A 16,601-nucleotide genomic window follows, 5' to 3' on the forward strand; every position below is an offset into this window, starting at 1 on the left:
AGTTTAATTCATGCACAGATTTTAAGGAATGACTGTAGATTTTCTGTAATCCATTACCACATTTGGTTCATTTAAAATCCCACACACCCAGAGTGTAACACCTCACCAGTGCAGGGCAAGCTACAGTCAACCGTTCTTTTCCAACCAAGCACTTCGACCTCTTCCTTCTCTAACCTGCTATTTGGAATGGTTGGTCCTAACAGCTATTATGTATCAGGATCCCTGGGGACACACGCTGCTCAGAGCCCTTCAGAGTCTCAATAAAAACTGCCAGGAGCATCACCAGGCCTGCTCCCTGCAGCCGATGCCCTGTGCCTGCAGGACAGATGCCCGGGAGGGGCCACTTCATAAGACAGGCCATGGGACAGGGTCCAGCGTGTGGAAGCCTTCACACACAGTATGTTCTGTTCTGTTCAGTAGCTCAGTCATGTCCAGCTCTTTGCGACCCCATGGACTGTAGCACGCCAGGCTTCCCTGTCCATCACCAACTCCTGGAGTTTACTCAAACTCATGTCCATTGAGTTGGAGATGCCATCCAACCATCTCATCCTCTGTCATCTGCTTTTCCTCCTTTCCTCAATCTTTCCCAGCATCAGGGTCTTTTCAAATGTCAGTTCTTTGCATCAGGTGGCCAAAATATTGGAGCTTCAGCTTCAGTCTGTCCAATGAATATTCAGGACTGATTTCCTTTAGGATGGACTGGTTGGATCTCCTTGCAGTCCAAGGAACTCTCAAAAGTCTCCTCCAACACCAAAGTTCAAAAGCATCATTTCTTTGGTGCTCAGCTGTCTTTATAGTCCAACTCTCAACTTTTCCATGACTACTGGAAAAACCATAGCTTTGACTAGACAGACCTTTGTTGGCAAAGTCATGTATCTGCTTTTTAATATGCTGTCTAGGTCGGTCATAGCTTTTCTTCCAAGGAGCAAGTGTCTTTTAATTTCATGGCTGCAGTCCCCATCTGCAGTGATTTGGAGCCCAAACGTGAAGTCTGTCAGTTTCCACTGTTTCCCCATCTATTTGCCGTGAAGTGATGGAACCAGATGCCATGACCTTAGTTTTCTAAATGTTGGGTTTTAATCCAACTTTTTCACTCTCCTCTTTCGCTTTCATCAAGAGGCTCTTTTGTTCAAACACATGGTAAAGATCCAGGCATTTAGGAATGATGAGTCCCACCTCAGGCCTCTCTCCACACCTTCACTCCCTCCTCAGAGAACTGCCCCCTCTTCCTCAGGGCTGAGGGGACGCACAGAGGAAGGAGGGCTCTGCCCACCAGGGAGGAGGCCCACAGAGGAGGGACCCTGCTGTCCTGCACAGAAGGAGACCCACCTTCCCGCTCCGGGGCCGGCACTGCCCTGACCTGATCCTGATCTGAGAGGAATTTGTGTCTCAGATGCCCCTCGGTCCTGACCCCTGAGCAGTCATGGAAGCCCTGGACAGATTCATCCTGAGGATTTGAGGGGAGCCCATGATGGCCCTGAGCTCAGGGGGACACAGAAGGGGCACCTGGCCTGGTGCTAAAGAGGGGACAGTGCACAGAGCAGGAGGCAGGATCTGTCCTTGAGGGCTTTGCTCTCCAGGTCACAGGATGTGTGTCTGGGCCTGGACAAGGGGTGGGGGGGCGCTCGGGGTCCATTTCTGAAGCTGGGTGGTGGGAGGCAGAGCTGGGCCCCCCAACAGAGCTCCTTGACAAGGCCTGGTGGCCTCTACTCAGGGCTCCCAGCTGTGACTCCCACTCCTGAGACCCACAGAGCCCTACCCCTGACAACTCTCTGGCCACCGTCAGGCATAGAGACCTGGCCCAGGGCCTGGGAGGGTCAGTGTGATGCACGGGATCCTTTGCATGAGAGGACCTTCCCCCTCTCAGGGTATGAAGAGCAGAAGGAGGGGTGTGGGGACACTCTGCTCAGCTGTGAGGCTACAGAGGGCAGGACGCCCTGACTGTGTCCACCATGGCCTGGTCCCCTCTGCTCCCCACCCTGGTCGCTCTCTTCACAGGTGACTGGATGTGGGGACAGGTGAAGGGCCCTGGGAAGACTCACAGGCCCTGCTCCCTGCTCTCCTGTCAGGACCCCAGAGTCACCATGTCTGTCTCTCCCCCTTCCAGGATCCTGGGCCCAGGCTATGCTGACTCAGCCGCCCTCCATGTTCGGGACTTTGGGTCAGAGGGTTACCCTCTCCTTCACTGGAAGGAGCAGCAACACTGGGGGTCTTTATGTCAGCTGGTACCAACAGCTCCCAGGAAAGGCCCCCAGACTCCTGACATATGAAAATAGCAAACGACCCTCAGGGGTCCCAGATTGATTCTCTGGCTCCAAGTCTGGCAACTCAGCCTCTCTGACCACCTCAGTTCATGCTGAATGATACTGATTATTACTGTTTCTCATGGGCTGATGGCTTGAAAGTTTGCACAGTGCTTCAGGCCAGAGAGAAGGAGACAAAAACCTGCTTCCCCCACAGCAATGGGGCTCCAGGGCAAGGTGTTTGCCCCTCCCTTCCTGGAGTCCCTGAGACCACGGAACCCAGCAGACTGAGTGTCCCCTGACTGCAGCACAGCTGCCCCCTCAGCTTGACTCCCCTCCCTAGGCCAGCGGCACACAAGGGGTGGTCAAACACCCCTGGATGAAGGAGCTGCTCACAGCAATTGCCCCCGGCTCCCAGGTCGGAGTCGGCAGCACGGAGCAGGGGAGTCAGTGCGCCCTTGCTGGGTCACTGGGCAGTGAACACACATCCCTGAGCTTCCACCACAGAAGCATTTTCTGTTAAAGGAAAAGGAAATGGAACCTAGAGTTTCTACAAGCAATTTCCACACACTCCAGGATCTAGTAAAAATCGTCACTTCTATCAAGAACCAGGAAACTAAATAATGAAGGGAAGTGAGACAGCATAGACATCACTGGTGAGACGCCTGAGATGATGAAATCAGGTGACAGATGTTTTTAGGGACAAATCATCAAATCTATTTGATGAGCAAGTACAAACACTCTTGGATCCTAAGGAAAAGGAGATAAATGTAGGAAAAAGAGAAAAAGTAGTCAGAATCACCTGAAAATACAATAGGAGAAATAAAAAAGAAGTATCTGCACACTATCAAGGACGTGTAATACTTATTGCTATTCAATTCATTCATTTGTTTATTGACAGAGTGTTTGGTGACAGGAAAAAAGAGCGCCCCTGCTTCCTCTCATAAGGCTTCCCAGGTGTCGCTCGAGGTAAAGAACCCGGTGCCAATGCAAGGGACATAAGAGATGTGGGTTCTGTCCCTGGGGTGGGAAGATGCTCTGGAGCAAGAAACGGCAACCCTCTCCAGTGTTCTTGCCTGGAGAATCCCATGGACAGATGAGCCTGGTGGGCTAGAGTCCACGGGGTCGCAAAAGAGTCAGACAGGATTGAGAACCAAGTAACTGAGCGGCACCTTGCTCCCAGTCTCACCGCCGTGAACGTTCCCCGGGTGCGTCACCAGGGGGCGCTGTGCACCTGCTCAGAACTGGCAGCCCCTCAACGCACCCCCATGGTCCCCTGAACTGGCCCCGCACCGGGGCTCAGCGGACTGAGTTGGATGTGAGAGCAGGTGCTTCCTCTCAGGGGACAGACTCAGAGCCGCGGCCCCCAGGCCTCCTCCTGGGACTGAAGCTGCACCCGGGGCCGAACACCCAGAGTTGGAGGGTGAAGGGGTCAGGTAGTCATCAGTGCCCACCCTCTTCCCAGAAAGAGAGGAGGGAAGGAGCCCCTAGAGCCCACCCAGTGAACCCCTCCAGATCGCCTCAGCCTGCGTCTGCTCCTCCTCATCTCTTTGCTCAGAGCCTGCCCTCCCGCTCCCCTCATTCATGACTTTCCTCCCAATTCTGGGCCTCGCTCTTTCTACAACATACACTGTTGGCCTCCACAGTGATGACCAAGCTCATGCTCTTAGCGAGTCATGAACGAGTTTCCAGATCTTCCTGAAACACTCACTTCCTCATCCCCCTCCTTGAACATCTCTAACCCTTGCTTCCCGAGAAGCCTCAGGTTTCTGGCTCTCAGGTGTGACCCCAGCTCGACCCCTCCCTGTTCCACCTCTGGTTCCCCCTCATTTCCCAGGGGACCCAGTGATGCCCACCCAGCAGCTGATTTATCCCGTGAACGTTCACACTCTGTCCCATGTGCCCATCGAGTTAGGATTCAGGAGGGGAGAGAAACCCTGGTCCTGACACCTGGGAAATGATTCCTGGCTGAGGAGTGTCTGTGCTCAGCTGCTGTGGGAGTGACTTTATGCACAGTGAGCCCGGGAGAAGCTGCTGGGGCCCTGGGCTGGGAAAGCAGACCCTGTCCTGGGGCTCTGCCCCTGGGGCGGTGACTGCTGCTCTGTCTGACCAAGTGCATGGTCCCGTCTGAGATTCCTGAGAACAGCTGATCTGCCTTGTTATGCCCTGTGTCTCATCTCAGATCTGAGACCGACCCATGGCTCTGATAACTCAGCCTGCCCTGTTTCACAGAGAGAACGTCCTGCTAAGACATGAAAATCCTTCAGTGGAGATGCTTGTCAGAAAGGCTTTAAAATGATCTTATTTAAAGAACAGAATCTACAAGGAACATTATGTTTTAGAAATAGTACCATGGCAATGCAAAATTAAAACAGAGCCAGAGTCGGACACAACTTAGTGACTGAACCACAACATTTTCTTCAGTTAAGTTTAGGCATCTATTTTAAGTGATGACCTTAGATTTTTCCTACTCCATGATCACATTTTGGTTCATTTAAAATCTCAAAGTCACACATCCACTGTGTAACACTCACATGCACTACAGGGTAAATTACACCTGGATCTTTTTTTCCAACACAACTCTTCCTGAACTGTGTAACTTCAAAGCCAGTTTTGGGAAAGTTGACTCTAAGAGCTCTGATCACTAGGTCACGGGATGTATGTCTGGGCCAGGACACCAGGGGGCCATCCAAAGCCATTCCTGTGGGTCTGCAGCTGAGATCTGAGATGAGTCCCCTGGTGCTTCCAGGTGCTTTCTGCTCAGGGTTCCCAGCTGTGACCTCCCATCCCCAAGCCCCACACAACCCCGCCTCTGATCACCCACTGGACTCCTTAGGGCACAGGAAGCTGACCCAGGTCCCAGAGGTGATCAGAGCATTGTGGGGGTGGTGTGGGAAGGACGGTCATTTGCATGAAAGGCCACTCCCCCTCTCAGCATATGAAGAGGGGAAGGAGTGCTGTGGGGATGCTCTGCTCAGCTGTGGGGCCACAGACGGCAGGACGCCCTGACCATGTCCACCATGGCCTGCTCCCCTCTGCTCCTCACCCTGGTCACTCTCTGCACAGGTGACTGGATGCGGGGACAGGGGAGAGGTCTTGGAAAGACACACACTCTGTGCTCCCCGCTATCGTGTCTGGACCCCAGAGTCACCATCTCTGTCTCTCTCCCTTCTAGGATCCTGGGCCCAGGCTGTGCTGACTCAGCCGTCCTCCGTGTCCGGGTCCCTGGGCCAGAGGGTCTCCATCACCTGCTCTGGAAGCAGCAGCAACATCGGTAGTTATAATGTGGGCTGGTACCAACAAGTCCCAGGATCAGGCCTCAGAACCGTCATCTATGGTACTAGCAGTCGAGCCTCGGGGGTCCCCGACCGATTCTCCGGCTCCAAGTCTGGCAACACAGCCACCCTGACCATCAGTTCGCTCCAGGCTGAGGACGAGGCGGATTATTTCTGTGTAGCTTATGACAGTAGTAGCAGTATTGTCACAGTGCTCCAGGCCAGGGGGGAAGTAAGACAAAAACCTGCTCTCCCCTAAGTCATGGGCCTCCCGGGGCTGAAGCATCTTCTGCCAATGCAGACACTTCTGTTGTTTGTTTGATTTAAAACGTGGGTCTGAGCCCCACACCAGGAAATTGGTCTGGGAAATCCTTTCAGTTCTTCTTCATTCTGCGCCCTCACAAAGGCTTTGCTTTTGACAACCACATTTTATATGCATATCTGAAGTTGAGCAGAAGGCCCGGAATGCCAGAGGCAGGTTCTGGCAGACAGAGTCCATGACAGTCAGGTCAGAACCAGAGAGACAGCGTCCAGCTGCGTCTGATTCAGGACACCTCAGGTCCTCGGCTGTCCTTGGGCTGAGGTGAGGCCCAGGCTGCTGCTCCTGCCTTTCCTGTGACCGCCTCTCAGGCTCCCTCAGGGCTCCAGGCCTGCGGGACTAGACCAGGATTCCTGTCAAACTGTGGGAGTGGGGCCGCCCAGGGGTTTCCTGCTCAGGCTCTGCTGGACCTTCTGCTGCTGCTGCCCCACCCTGGATCCAGGTCATCGAGGGCTCTGCCCTTGCATGGAGGCTCCTCTCTCCCCTCTGTCCTCAAATCCGCCCCCACCCGCCCCCACAGCAGCCCATTCCCAGGAGAGGGTCTCAAAGGACACAGAAAATCTGTCTCCCATCACTGGGGACACAGGGTCTGTTAGTCTCTATCTCAGTGTCCGAATTGGGGGTCCATCAACGTCTCTCAGCCCTGGCAGACCCCCACGCCATGGGCCCTCTCCTGCACAGGGAGCAGGTCCTGATCTCAGCCTCCTCTGTCCCCTCGTGGTGTCCGGGGCTCAGGCAGAGGGGACTCAGCCAGGGTCGGTGACTCCATGGACGCTCAGCCACACTCATCTGCCTGGGAACAGCAACGCTGTTGGCACCAAGGGGGCGACTTGGCTGCCGTCTCAGTCGTGCTGAGTCCCAAGCTCTGAGCACAGGAGTCAGAACCCGCCCGCAGGGTACAGCGAGGCTGGCGGGCTCCGAGTCAGGTGGGGCCCCCTGACCATCTCTGGGCCCAGCCCGAGGACAAGGCTGATTGTTCCTGCTCAGCTGGGACTCAGCCCTGCTGCTCACAGGAGGCCTCACCCAGAGGGAAGTGCCCCCAACCCTGAGCTCCTGGCCTCACCCACACGTGGGGTCACGGAGCACAGGTCACACGCCTGTGTCCTGCTCCCTGTCACTGCCCTTTCACACACACGTGCGGGGTCTGCACATTGGCTGCCTGGGCTGTGGGGCCACAGTTAACAGTGATGTATTTTGGAGTAAATGGGATTATTCCTTCTAATTCTACCTTTTCCCTTAAGCCTTAAATTTGCCTTATCCTCAATTTTCATACACAAAAAATGACATATTTTCCACTGTGTCAGAGGAACCTTGCTTAATAGGCTCCAAATCAAGCAGTTCGCACCTTTGGCTGGTGGAATCGGGCCTCACACACAGCTACTGAGCAAGGAACACAATTACTGCACATTGTGGGAGGCAGACACTGTAGCAGCAGCTCAGAAATGGACATAAAGTCATATTTCGTTTCACGTGGTGAGAATAAGAATGTTGTGGCCACACTTCACAACTTACTGCACAAATTTCCCCGGAAGCCCCTTCCCTGCTCTTCCTGTTCTTCTGCTCCATGTAAGAGCGTAAGGGGAAAGTGAATCTAGAATAGTCCACAACGTTCCCACTGACTTGTACAGACACGTGATCATTTTAAGTTCTGATCATATCTCACGTGGTTTTCTAATATTTTCATTTGGTATCTCTGGAGAATCTTAAATTAATGGTTGTATTGTTAACTTTGGAAAAGGCAATGGCACCCCACTCCAGTACTCTTGCCTGGAAAATCCCATGGATGGAGGAGCCTGGTAGGTTGTAGTCCATGGGGTCGCTAAGAGTCGGACACGACTGAGGACTTCCCTTTCACTTTTCACTTTCATGCGTTGGAGAAGGAAATGGCAACCCACTCCAGTGTTCTTGCCTGGAGAATCCCAGGGACGGGGGAGCCTGGTGGGCTGCCGTATGGGTTGCACAGAGTGGGACACGACTGAAGCGACTTAGCAGCAGCAGCAGCATTGTTAACTTTCTTCTGAAAGGTTGCAAGTAGGTTGAGGCCACCCCTGTTTATTAATGGTTTCTCAGGGGAGACCTAGCTTAGCCCCTAGAGCTGGTGCTGCTGTGAGTGACCACGCTGCAGCCCTGAGGCCCTGGACTGCTGTGACTGGCAATGGTTTCAGGGCCTGTGTGTTTGGAGACCCCTGTTCCCTCACAGACCACAGCTGACTCTATGGCTCCCTGCACCCTGAGCAGTGACATCAGTGTCGGCCACTCTGCTGTTACTGGAACCAGCAGAAGCCAGCCGAGCCCTCCTCAGTCCTCCGGTCCTACCACTCAGACTCCAGTAAGGACCAGGCTCCAGGGTCCCCGTGGGTTTTCTGGATCCAAAGATGCCTCGGCCAACGTGGGCCTCCTGCTCATCTCTGGGCTGCAGCCTGAGCGTGAAGCTGACTCTGACCGTGCAGGCTGGTGCAACAGGGCTTCTCACAGCGACACAGGTAGATGTGAAACTGGGACGAGAGGCTCAGCCTGTCAGGGGCTTATTCTTAGACAACCGTCAAATGTAAATAATACCCCAGAATCAATTCATTCCTGAGGTATGCTCTGGTTCATAGTATGTCTACTCTCAGTTGTACAGTCAGTTTTGCTGAAGTCTCAGAAAATGTAAACAATTTCTGATACCGCTGAAGTGCACCCTGGTCATCCGTGTGATCAAGGGAGCTGTGGAGCTGAGCTCCCTCACTTGAGATCAGGGGCAGGAGTCTTTCCCAGATGCGCCTTCAGCAGAGGCCGTGGACCATCCCGGCAGGCAGATCATCCCCCAGGGTGTGAACCCTGCTCCTGAAGGGGCAGAGCAGAGAGCGTGAGGAGTGAGGGGCACCGCTGATACATCGCAGGAGGCAGGGAAGCCCGGGAGTGGTTGCCTGACCCACAGGTGCGGGCTGTGTCCTGCCCTCCCCTCCTCTCCTCTCCACCCCATTGGAGCATTTCCTGCTTCCGGGTTGGGGTGGTCTCTGGACTGTCAGGAACAGGGGCTCCACAGGATGTGCCCATGTCCCTCTCCCTGTGACTCCTGTGATGAGTCCAGATCCAAGGGCCCCATGTCTTGTAGAAGGGTCAGCGGGGAAGCGGGGATCACCGTGGCAATGATGACAAGAGATTCCAGGCAAGGCTCTGCCTTTGTGACTCAGGACAGAGGTGAGGGACAGTCAGGGGTTCAGCCCTGTTCTCTGGCTCCTTGTGGGTCCACAGGCCCAGGATCAAGTCCACACTCCTTGATCATTCTGGACCCCAGCCTGGTGAGGAGGCTGGTCATCAGTGTCACACAGCTCATCACTAACCACAGCCACAGGGAATCCCGTGTGATGGGGATGTGTGAAGAAAGCTTGCCCTGTACTCCCGCGTCGACCCATCACTGCCCTGACCCTGCCTGTGACCTCACCAGTGCTGGTTCAGGTCTCTGCTCTCACTTGTGCTATTAAATCCAGGCCGTCTCACCTCTCATCCTGGTCCATCATTATGGGGTCCACGACACTGTCTTCTTTTCGCTCTGGTCTCCAAATACAAGCATACAAGCAGAATGCCCATGTGCCCAGACACACAGGGTCCCTCACAGGTACTGAGCAGGATGTCGAGGAAGCAGAAGTCCAGCAGCTGTGCCCTGGAGCCCCAGGGGGCCTCTCCCACCCCCACACGACCCTCTCCTGCTCCAGCCTTGTGCTCTGCCCTGAACCCTGACACTTAGGGAAGCTGTGTCCTCCCTTTCCCTGGGGATTGCTGCCTGAAGCGCACTCCTCTTCAGGTACTGGGAGACCCTCCCCATTAGGATGCGGCTCTCAGACTCCTCACTTGCTCATTTCCTCCCTTTTGCCTCATGATCTCTCCCCCTTTTCCCTCCGTGCTTCCTTGTTTGAGATGATATTGGATAAATGTCACTATTTTGGAAACATACCTTATCAACCCACCTCCATTAAAACTATGGATTCTATCAATTGAAGGTTAGAACGTTAGACTTCACCATGTCCAATGAAAATCAGGTAACGGTCATAAGGGTTTCTCAACCAGAGATGAAACAGGAGCCCAGACAAGGATGAGATTCCCATTTATAAGCATAATCTTTTATATCAAACATTTAATATAGAAAGATTATAAAATTAGACTAAAAACATCTTTAAATATCTGAGTCAAAAAGAAGTACTATGAGAACCATGATGAAGGGTAAACGAGAACCCCTGGAAGTGACCAAGAAGAGATTTGTTGTACCTGAGAGCCTCCCTATTCTCTTTGCAAAGAGAGAAATAAGAACAGAGCCATGTAGTCAGCTGGGAAGGCTCCAGGAGGCCTTGCAAATTCAACCTGGACTACCTATCAACCTGGGAAGGAAACTCAGACAGAATCATGACCAGGCACAACCCACCGGGAATGCTGGGTTTTTGAACCCTGGAAATTCAGGTTCGGGTGGTTGTGTTATGGCAGTGAACCCACGAGCTCGGCGAAGCAAACTCAGACATCAGGGAATCCTGAAATTCTTAAGTGTATCAGCATACCATTCAGGGGTCTGAGGTCATTCAGTTCAGTTCAGTTCAGTTCAGTTCAGTCACTTAGTCATGTCCGACTCTTTGCGACCCCATGATCGCATCACGCCAGGCCTCTCTGTCCATCACCAACTCCCGGAGTCCACCCAAACACATGTGCATCTAGTAGGTGATGCCATCCAGCCATTTCATCCTCTGTCGTCCCCTTCTCTTCCTGCCCCCAATCCCTCCCAGCATCAGGGTATTTTCCAATGAATCAGTGCTTCGCCTGAGGTGGCCAAAGTATTGGAGTTTCAGCTTCAGCATCAGTCCTTCCAATAAACACCCAGGACTGGTCTCCTTTAGGATGGACTGGTTGGATCTCTCATTAGGTACCTGGAAAAATCAATGACCAGGCCCAAACTAGATGAAGGCGACTCATTCTACTGCCCTGGGCGGTGACATCAGGAAGACCCACCTGCAGGTGTGAGAAAGCCCTTCCAGGAGGCTGTGGTGTGAAGTAGGGGAGGAGGAGGTCTGAGTCCAGCAGGGGGCGCTGTAGGCCTGGTCCGGAGAGATCAGAGTCCTGGCCAGGCAGGCTGGCACCTCCTCTGTTGTCTCTTGCCCACGTGGGCAGCAGGGTCCTCACTGGAGGGTGACGTCCTGAACCTGGGCAGCTTTCAGCTCAGAGCCACAGGCTTGCCTCTCAGTTCCTGCTGCTCTGTCGTGGGGTCAGTGCCCAGACCTGACATCCAACCAAGGACAGAGGGATGGTCATACAACACGAATGAACTTCCTTCAGGAACCTCGATCTCCAGGTATACCTGGACAGGGGATGAGAGACCCCTGCAGAGGCTGCCCCATTGCCCACAGAACGCCCGGGTGTTCCCAGTGGAAGAGGGATGCAGGCAAGGACCCTCTGTCACCATCGGTGTCATTTAAACATGTTCCCTGTTGGGTTATTTGGCAATTTCAACATTTTGAATTGAACAATGGAGAGTGATATTATGTCACTTTTTGTGATTCCCTTACTCGTTCCTTCCCGTTTTATTAATACACTTGTGACATGAAATATATGAAACCAAAAGTTCAGCAAACTGTCATCAATATGTTCATATAATAAGAAAAGAATTCAGTAGGAATATATATTTTTCACCTCTATGAGCTGAGGTTCTCAAACACCTCTGACAAAAATCATGTGAATTTTATTAAACAGCTACTTTAGCAGCAATGCTAATATGAATACAAATAAGAAGAGCATTTACATTTTTATGTCAAAGAAACAAGAATGAACAAGACTTTCCCGTCTCTTCCACACACGTTAACTTGAGGTGTCTGAGCTCCTTCTCCTCCTCGTTGCCCCCCCACACCTGCTCCGTCCCATGTTCATCGGCTCCACCCAGAAACACAGGGGAGGCAGTTTTACAAGGTCCATGAGGCTCATCACACATACCTGTTCACACACCATGTTTTTCTATTTCTGATGATGAAACATGTGTCCCAACTTTGTTGGAAATGAACTTTTCAGCTTTCATAATTGCATGATGAGATGGTGACCTTTACCCATGAAATCTGCATTTCTATTGAAGGTACTCCACATGGTCATGGCTGTTTACAGCACAGGACGCTGTCACCGTAAGCCTGCCCATGTGGCTCCGCATGCCACTGCCCACCTCCCATCCTGGTCTCCCAACCGCTGGGACTAGAGACAGTTTAAAAGAGTGCTTCAAGGGCCACCCCTCACTCTTCACAGCAAACACAGGCTCTGGGATTTCCTGCTCGGCTCAGGGCTGGAGGACGGACAGCACCGCACAGACGGACTCAGGGCTTGCTGAGAAGACAGAGAGTATTCTAAAGACAGGCTCAGGTGTGGGAAAGGCTGGATTATTGGGGCAAGAGAGAAAGATTTAGGAGAAGGAAATGGCAACCCACCCCAGTATTCCTGCCTAGAGAATCCCGTGGACAGAGGAGCCTGCCCATGGGGTCACACAGAGTCGGGCACGACTGAAGCAACTTAGCATGCGTGTGTGCATGCACCAGAGAAGGAAATGGCAACCCACTCCAGCGTTCTTGCCTGGACAGTCCCAGGGATGGAGGAGCCTGGTGGGCTGCCGTCTGTGAGGTCACACAGAGTCAGACACGACTGAAGTGACTTAGCAGCAGCAGAGGAAGACTTGCAAACTCCTCCTTCAGCCTCAGACACTCGGGGAGGAGACAGAGGACCAAGGTCACCAAGGTCACAGGAGCACATTTGCTGGCAGACGTCACCCCGTCACTCAGGGGCTCCTCCCCGAGCTGTCCCCACTCTGCGTGAGGTCCAGCATCTGCCTCCTTCAAGAACGCCCACCCGAGGGGACATCAGGTGACGTGGGCAGGGAGAGGAGGAAGTGATCTGCATGAGGCCCCTCCTCCTCCTGACGGGCTGGAGGCATGAAAAGGCCCAGGACTCCACCTGCAGCCCAGGACGCTGAGGAGGCCGCATCCTGGGAGGGTCCCCACCATGGCCTGGACGGTGCCTCTGCTCGGGCTCCTCACTTACGGCTCAGGTCAGGGGCCGGGACTCTGTATCCTTGGGGCACCTCCAAGCAGGGTCTGAGGGCCCTTGTCTCCATAACAACCCCTGTCTCTCTCTTGTTCCTTTTAGGGGTGGATGCTCAGACTGTGGTCCAGGAGCCAGCGCTGTCAGTGTGTCCAGGAGGGACGGTCACCCTCACCGGTGGACTGAGCTCTGGGTCAGTCACTACCAGTAACCACCCAGCTGGTACCAGCAGACCCCAGGCCAGGCTCCCCGACTGCTTATCTACAGCACAAGCAGCTGATATTCTGGGGTCCCTGCTCACTTCTCTGGCTCCATCTCGGGAAACAAATCCACCCTCACCATCTCGGGGGCCCAGTCCGAGGTAGAAGCCGACTATTACTGTGGTCTGGGAACTGGTAGTTACAATGCCGTAGTGATGTGAGCCCATGGGGGAAGTGCCAGCAAAACCTGCCCTTGTGCTCAGAGGGCTCAGTGCTTAGTGGCAGGAGAGGCAGGGAGGGGGTGGGACAGGTCAAGGTCCTCATGGGGAGGGAGGCTCTGGGCCCATCTCCTGTCCGGTGGTTCGTGGCCACGTGTCTCCTCCCAGCTCTCCCCTGGTGTGTCCATCTCTCCAGGGGGGCCCCTCTCTGCCCCTGTTGTTGGCAATGAGGCTTGGCTCCACAGGGAGACTCAGACCCCCTCCACTGCCATTAGGACTCTTGTCATTCAAATCACACTAAGAGATGTACAGCGTCATGAACTTGATCTTGCAGACAAATTAATTTGCCATTTACCCGAAGGGGCACCACCAGTGGAATCTTCTAGAGTGCAGTTTCCCAACTGGAGCTCCTGGATCACAGCCTTTTGTTGGTGGCAGGAATCTGTGGTTAACAAGAAACTGCCCCCTCTCCCCAAATATTTAGGAACATCAAAATTCCAGATGTATGTCTTTGTCTGTTATTGGGAAATAACCCCCGAGAATTGTCTTACAATTCAGTCCAGGCATGTTAATTCCCCATAACACATTCACTCCCAGTTTTTGGGTTTTGATAAATCCAAAACCCCCAGAAACACAATTCACATCCGAGGCCATGGGGAAAACTGTGTCTTTATTTAAGCGTAAGACTGGAAGTTGGGAGGAATTTCCCCAAACCTGTGCTGTCTACGGACACACCTCGAGGCTCATGGGAGGACTTATGCTCCTGGAAGAACCTTACTCAGAACTGGCTCCAAAAATTCCCACACGCTCGGCTGACTCCCTGGGGGCCGGGATGCCAGGTCCTGGCTGGGTTCCTCAGCACTTACCGCCCCCAGGCCCCGCCCCACAAACAGTGCGCGGGGAGATGGAGCAGCAACAAGGGGAGCCCGAGCCAGGGGAAAGCAGGCTCGTGTGCACCCCCTTCCCCCTTGCTGGTGACTGTGGGGCCAGGAAGACCTGAGCCTGACCCCACCTGGGTCATCAGTGCTGAATGTGAGATGGGGGCCGGTGGTTGGCCCCGCGATCACCCCCTCCCTCCCCGGTGTCCCTAGTCCTCAGAATCCAGGGAGCTGAGCCTCATGCTGCGCAGCACCGCCCCTCAGCCTGGCTCCCCTCCCTGAAGGCAGCAGCCCAACAAGGAGTGGTCTCAAACCCCTGGGTGGAAGGAGCTGCTGACAGGAGTTGCCCCAGGTGCCCGGGTCAGCGTCAGACACAGAGCAGTGGAGTCAGAGCACCCTGTTGCTGGGTCAGTGGGTAGAGGATACACTCCCCTCACTGATGGGCTCTTGGTTGGAAAACGCAGCTCTTTCCTTCCTCACATTTTCCCACCGTGGACATTCCCCGAGCGCGTCACCAGGGGGCGCTGTGCACCCTCTCGGAACTGGCGGGACCTGAGCACACCAGATGGTCCCCTGACCCGGGCTTGTCCCTGGGCTCAGTGGACTGAGTTGGAGGTCTCAGCAGATGCTTCCTCTCAGGAGAGGGACTTAGAGCCCCGAGCCCTCAAGCTCTGGGAGTGAAGCTGCAAACAGCTCTGAGTACCCAGAATTAGAGGGCATCCTGTTCAGGGTCAACAGACTCTACCCGCTTCCCCAGGAGCAGAGAAGGGAGGAGACCCCAGAGCCGAGCCCCCGTCCCTCAGCTCCCCCCTGCCTCCTCTGGCTCCTCTTCAGCGCTTTCCTCGGGGCCCCTCTCCTCCTCTTATGCTTCATGACTTTCCTACCCAATCCCGGGCTCCTGTTTAGTATACAACCCTCCACGTGAGATGGCCTCCAGACGCCCTCTCAGTCCTGACCCCTTAAGCAGCCAGGACGCCATGGACAGACTCGTGCTGAAGGGCCTGAGGGGAGGCCACGGTCAGCCCTGAGGTCATGGGGGACACAAAAGTGGATTTTGTCACTAAGGAGGGGACAGTGCCCAGAGCAGGGAGCAGGATCTGTCCCTGAGAGGCTCTGATCAGCACATCATAGGATGCTTATCTGGGCCTGGACGCCAGGGGGCTCCGGGGCAGTTTTTGAGGGTTGGTGTGTGAGAGCTGGGCCCAGTCTCCTGGCACTGCATGGTGGCTTCAGCTCAGGGTTCCCAGCTGTGAGCTCCCAACCCTGGAACACCCACAGCCGCACCCCTGCCACCTCCTGGGCACCCTCAGACACAGGGACCTGATCCAGAGCCCGGGGAGGGGTCAGAGAGCTGCGCGGTGGAGTATGGGGGCAATGGTGGGGTTATTTGCATGAATGAACACTCCCTCTCTCAGTATGATGAGGGGGCGGAGAGGTGGGGACCCTCTGCTCAGCTGTGGGGCCACAGATGGCAGGACGCCCTGACTGTGTCCACCACGGCCTGGTCCCCTCTGATCCTCACCCTGGTCACTCTCTGCACAGGTGACTGGATGCAGGGACAGGGGAAGGGCCCTCAGAAGACACACGGGCCCTTCTCTCTGCTCTTGTGTCTGGACCCCCGAGTCACCATCTCTGTCTCTCCCCCTTCCAGGATCCTGGGCCCAGGCTGTGCTGACTCAGTCGCCCTCCGTGTCCAGGACTTTGGGTCAGAGGGTCACCCTCTCCTGCACTGGAAGCAGCAACAACCCTGGGGTTATTCTGTGAGCTGGTACCAACAGCTCCCAGGAAAGGCCCCCACACTTCTCATCTATGAAAATAGCACACGACCCTCAGCACTCCCAGATTGATTCTCTGGCTCCAAGTCTGGCAAGTCGGTCTCTCTGACCACCTCAGTTCAGTCTGAGGACGACACTGATTATTACTGTTTCTCATGGGCTGACGGATTGAAAGTTTGTACATTGCTTCAGGCCAGAGAGAAGGAGACAAATACCTGCTTCCCCCACAGCCATGGGGCTCCCAGGGCAAGATGTCTGTCCCTCCCTTCCTGGAGTCCCTGAGACCACGGAACCCAGCTCTCTGTGTGTCCCCTGACTGCATCACAGCTACACCCTCATCCGGACTCCCCTCCCTAGGCCAGCGGCACACAAGGGGTGGTCACACGCCCCAGGATGAAGGAGCTGCTCACAGCAATTGCCCCCGGCTCCCAGGTCGGAGTCGGCAGCACAGAGCAGTGGGGTCAGTGCCGCCCTTGCTGGGTCACTGGGCAGCGAATGCACATCCCTGAACTTCCACCACAGCAGCATCTCCTGTTAAAGGAAAAGGAAATGGAACCCAGAGTTTCTTTAAGCAATTTCCACACAGTCCAGGATCCAGTAAAAATCGTCACTTCTATCAAGAACCAGGAAACTAAATAATGAAGGGAAGTGAGAC

The 16,601-nt window shown here is 54.4% G+C and overlaps 1 gene segment (V, D, J or C); it reads left to right on the top strand.

The window, feature by feature from the left end:
* Positions 1 to 5,176: 5,176 nt before the first annotated feature.
* Positions 5,177 to 5,887, top strand: LOC147355810 (immunoglobulin lambda variable 1-40-like). The segment is given in 2 exon segments: positions 5,177 to 5,309; positions 5,419 to 5,887. Coding segments are annotated over 2 exon segments (414 nt in total).
* Positions 5,888 to 16,601: the final 10,714 nt, after the last annotated feature.

This window comes from Bos grunniens, chromosome 17 (assembly GCF_055505025.1).
Source record: "Bos grunniens cultivar Pamir isolate PY7600 chromosome 17, Bosgru_T2T1.0, whole genome shotgun sequence".
Lineage (NCBI taxonomy): Eukaryota > Metazoa > Chordata > Mammalia > Artiodactyla > Bovidae > Bos > Bos grunniens.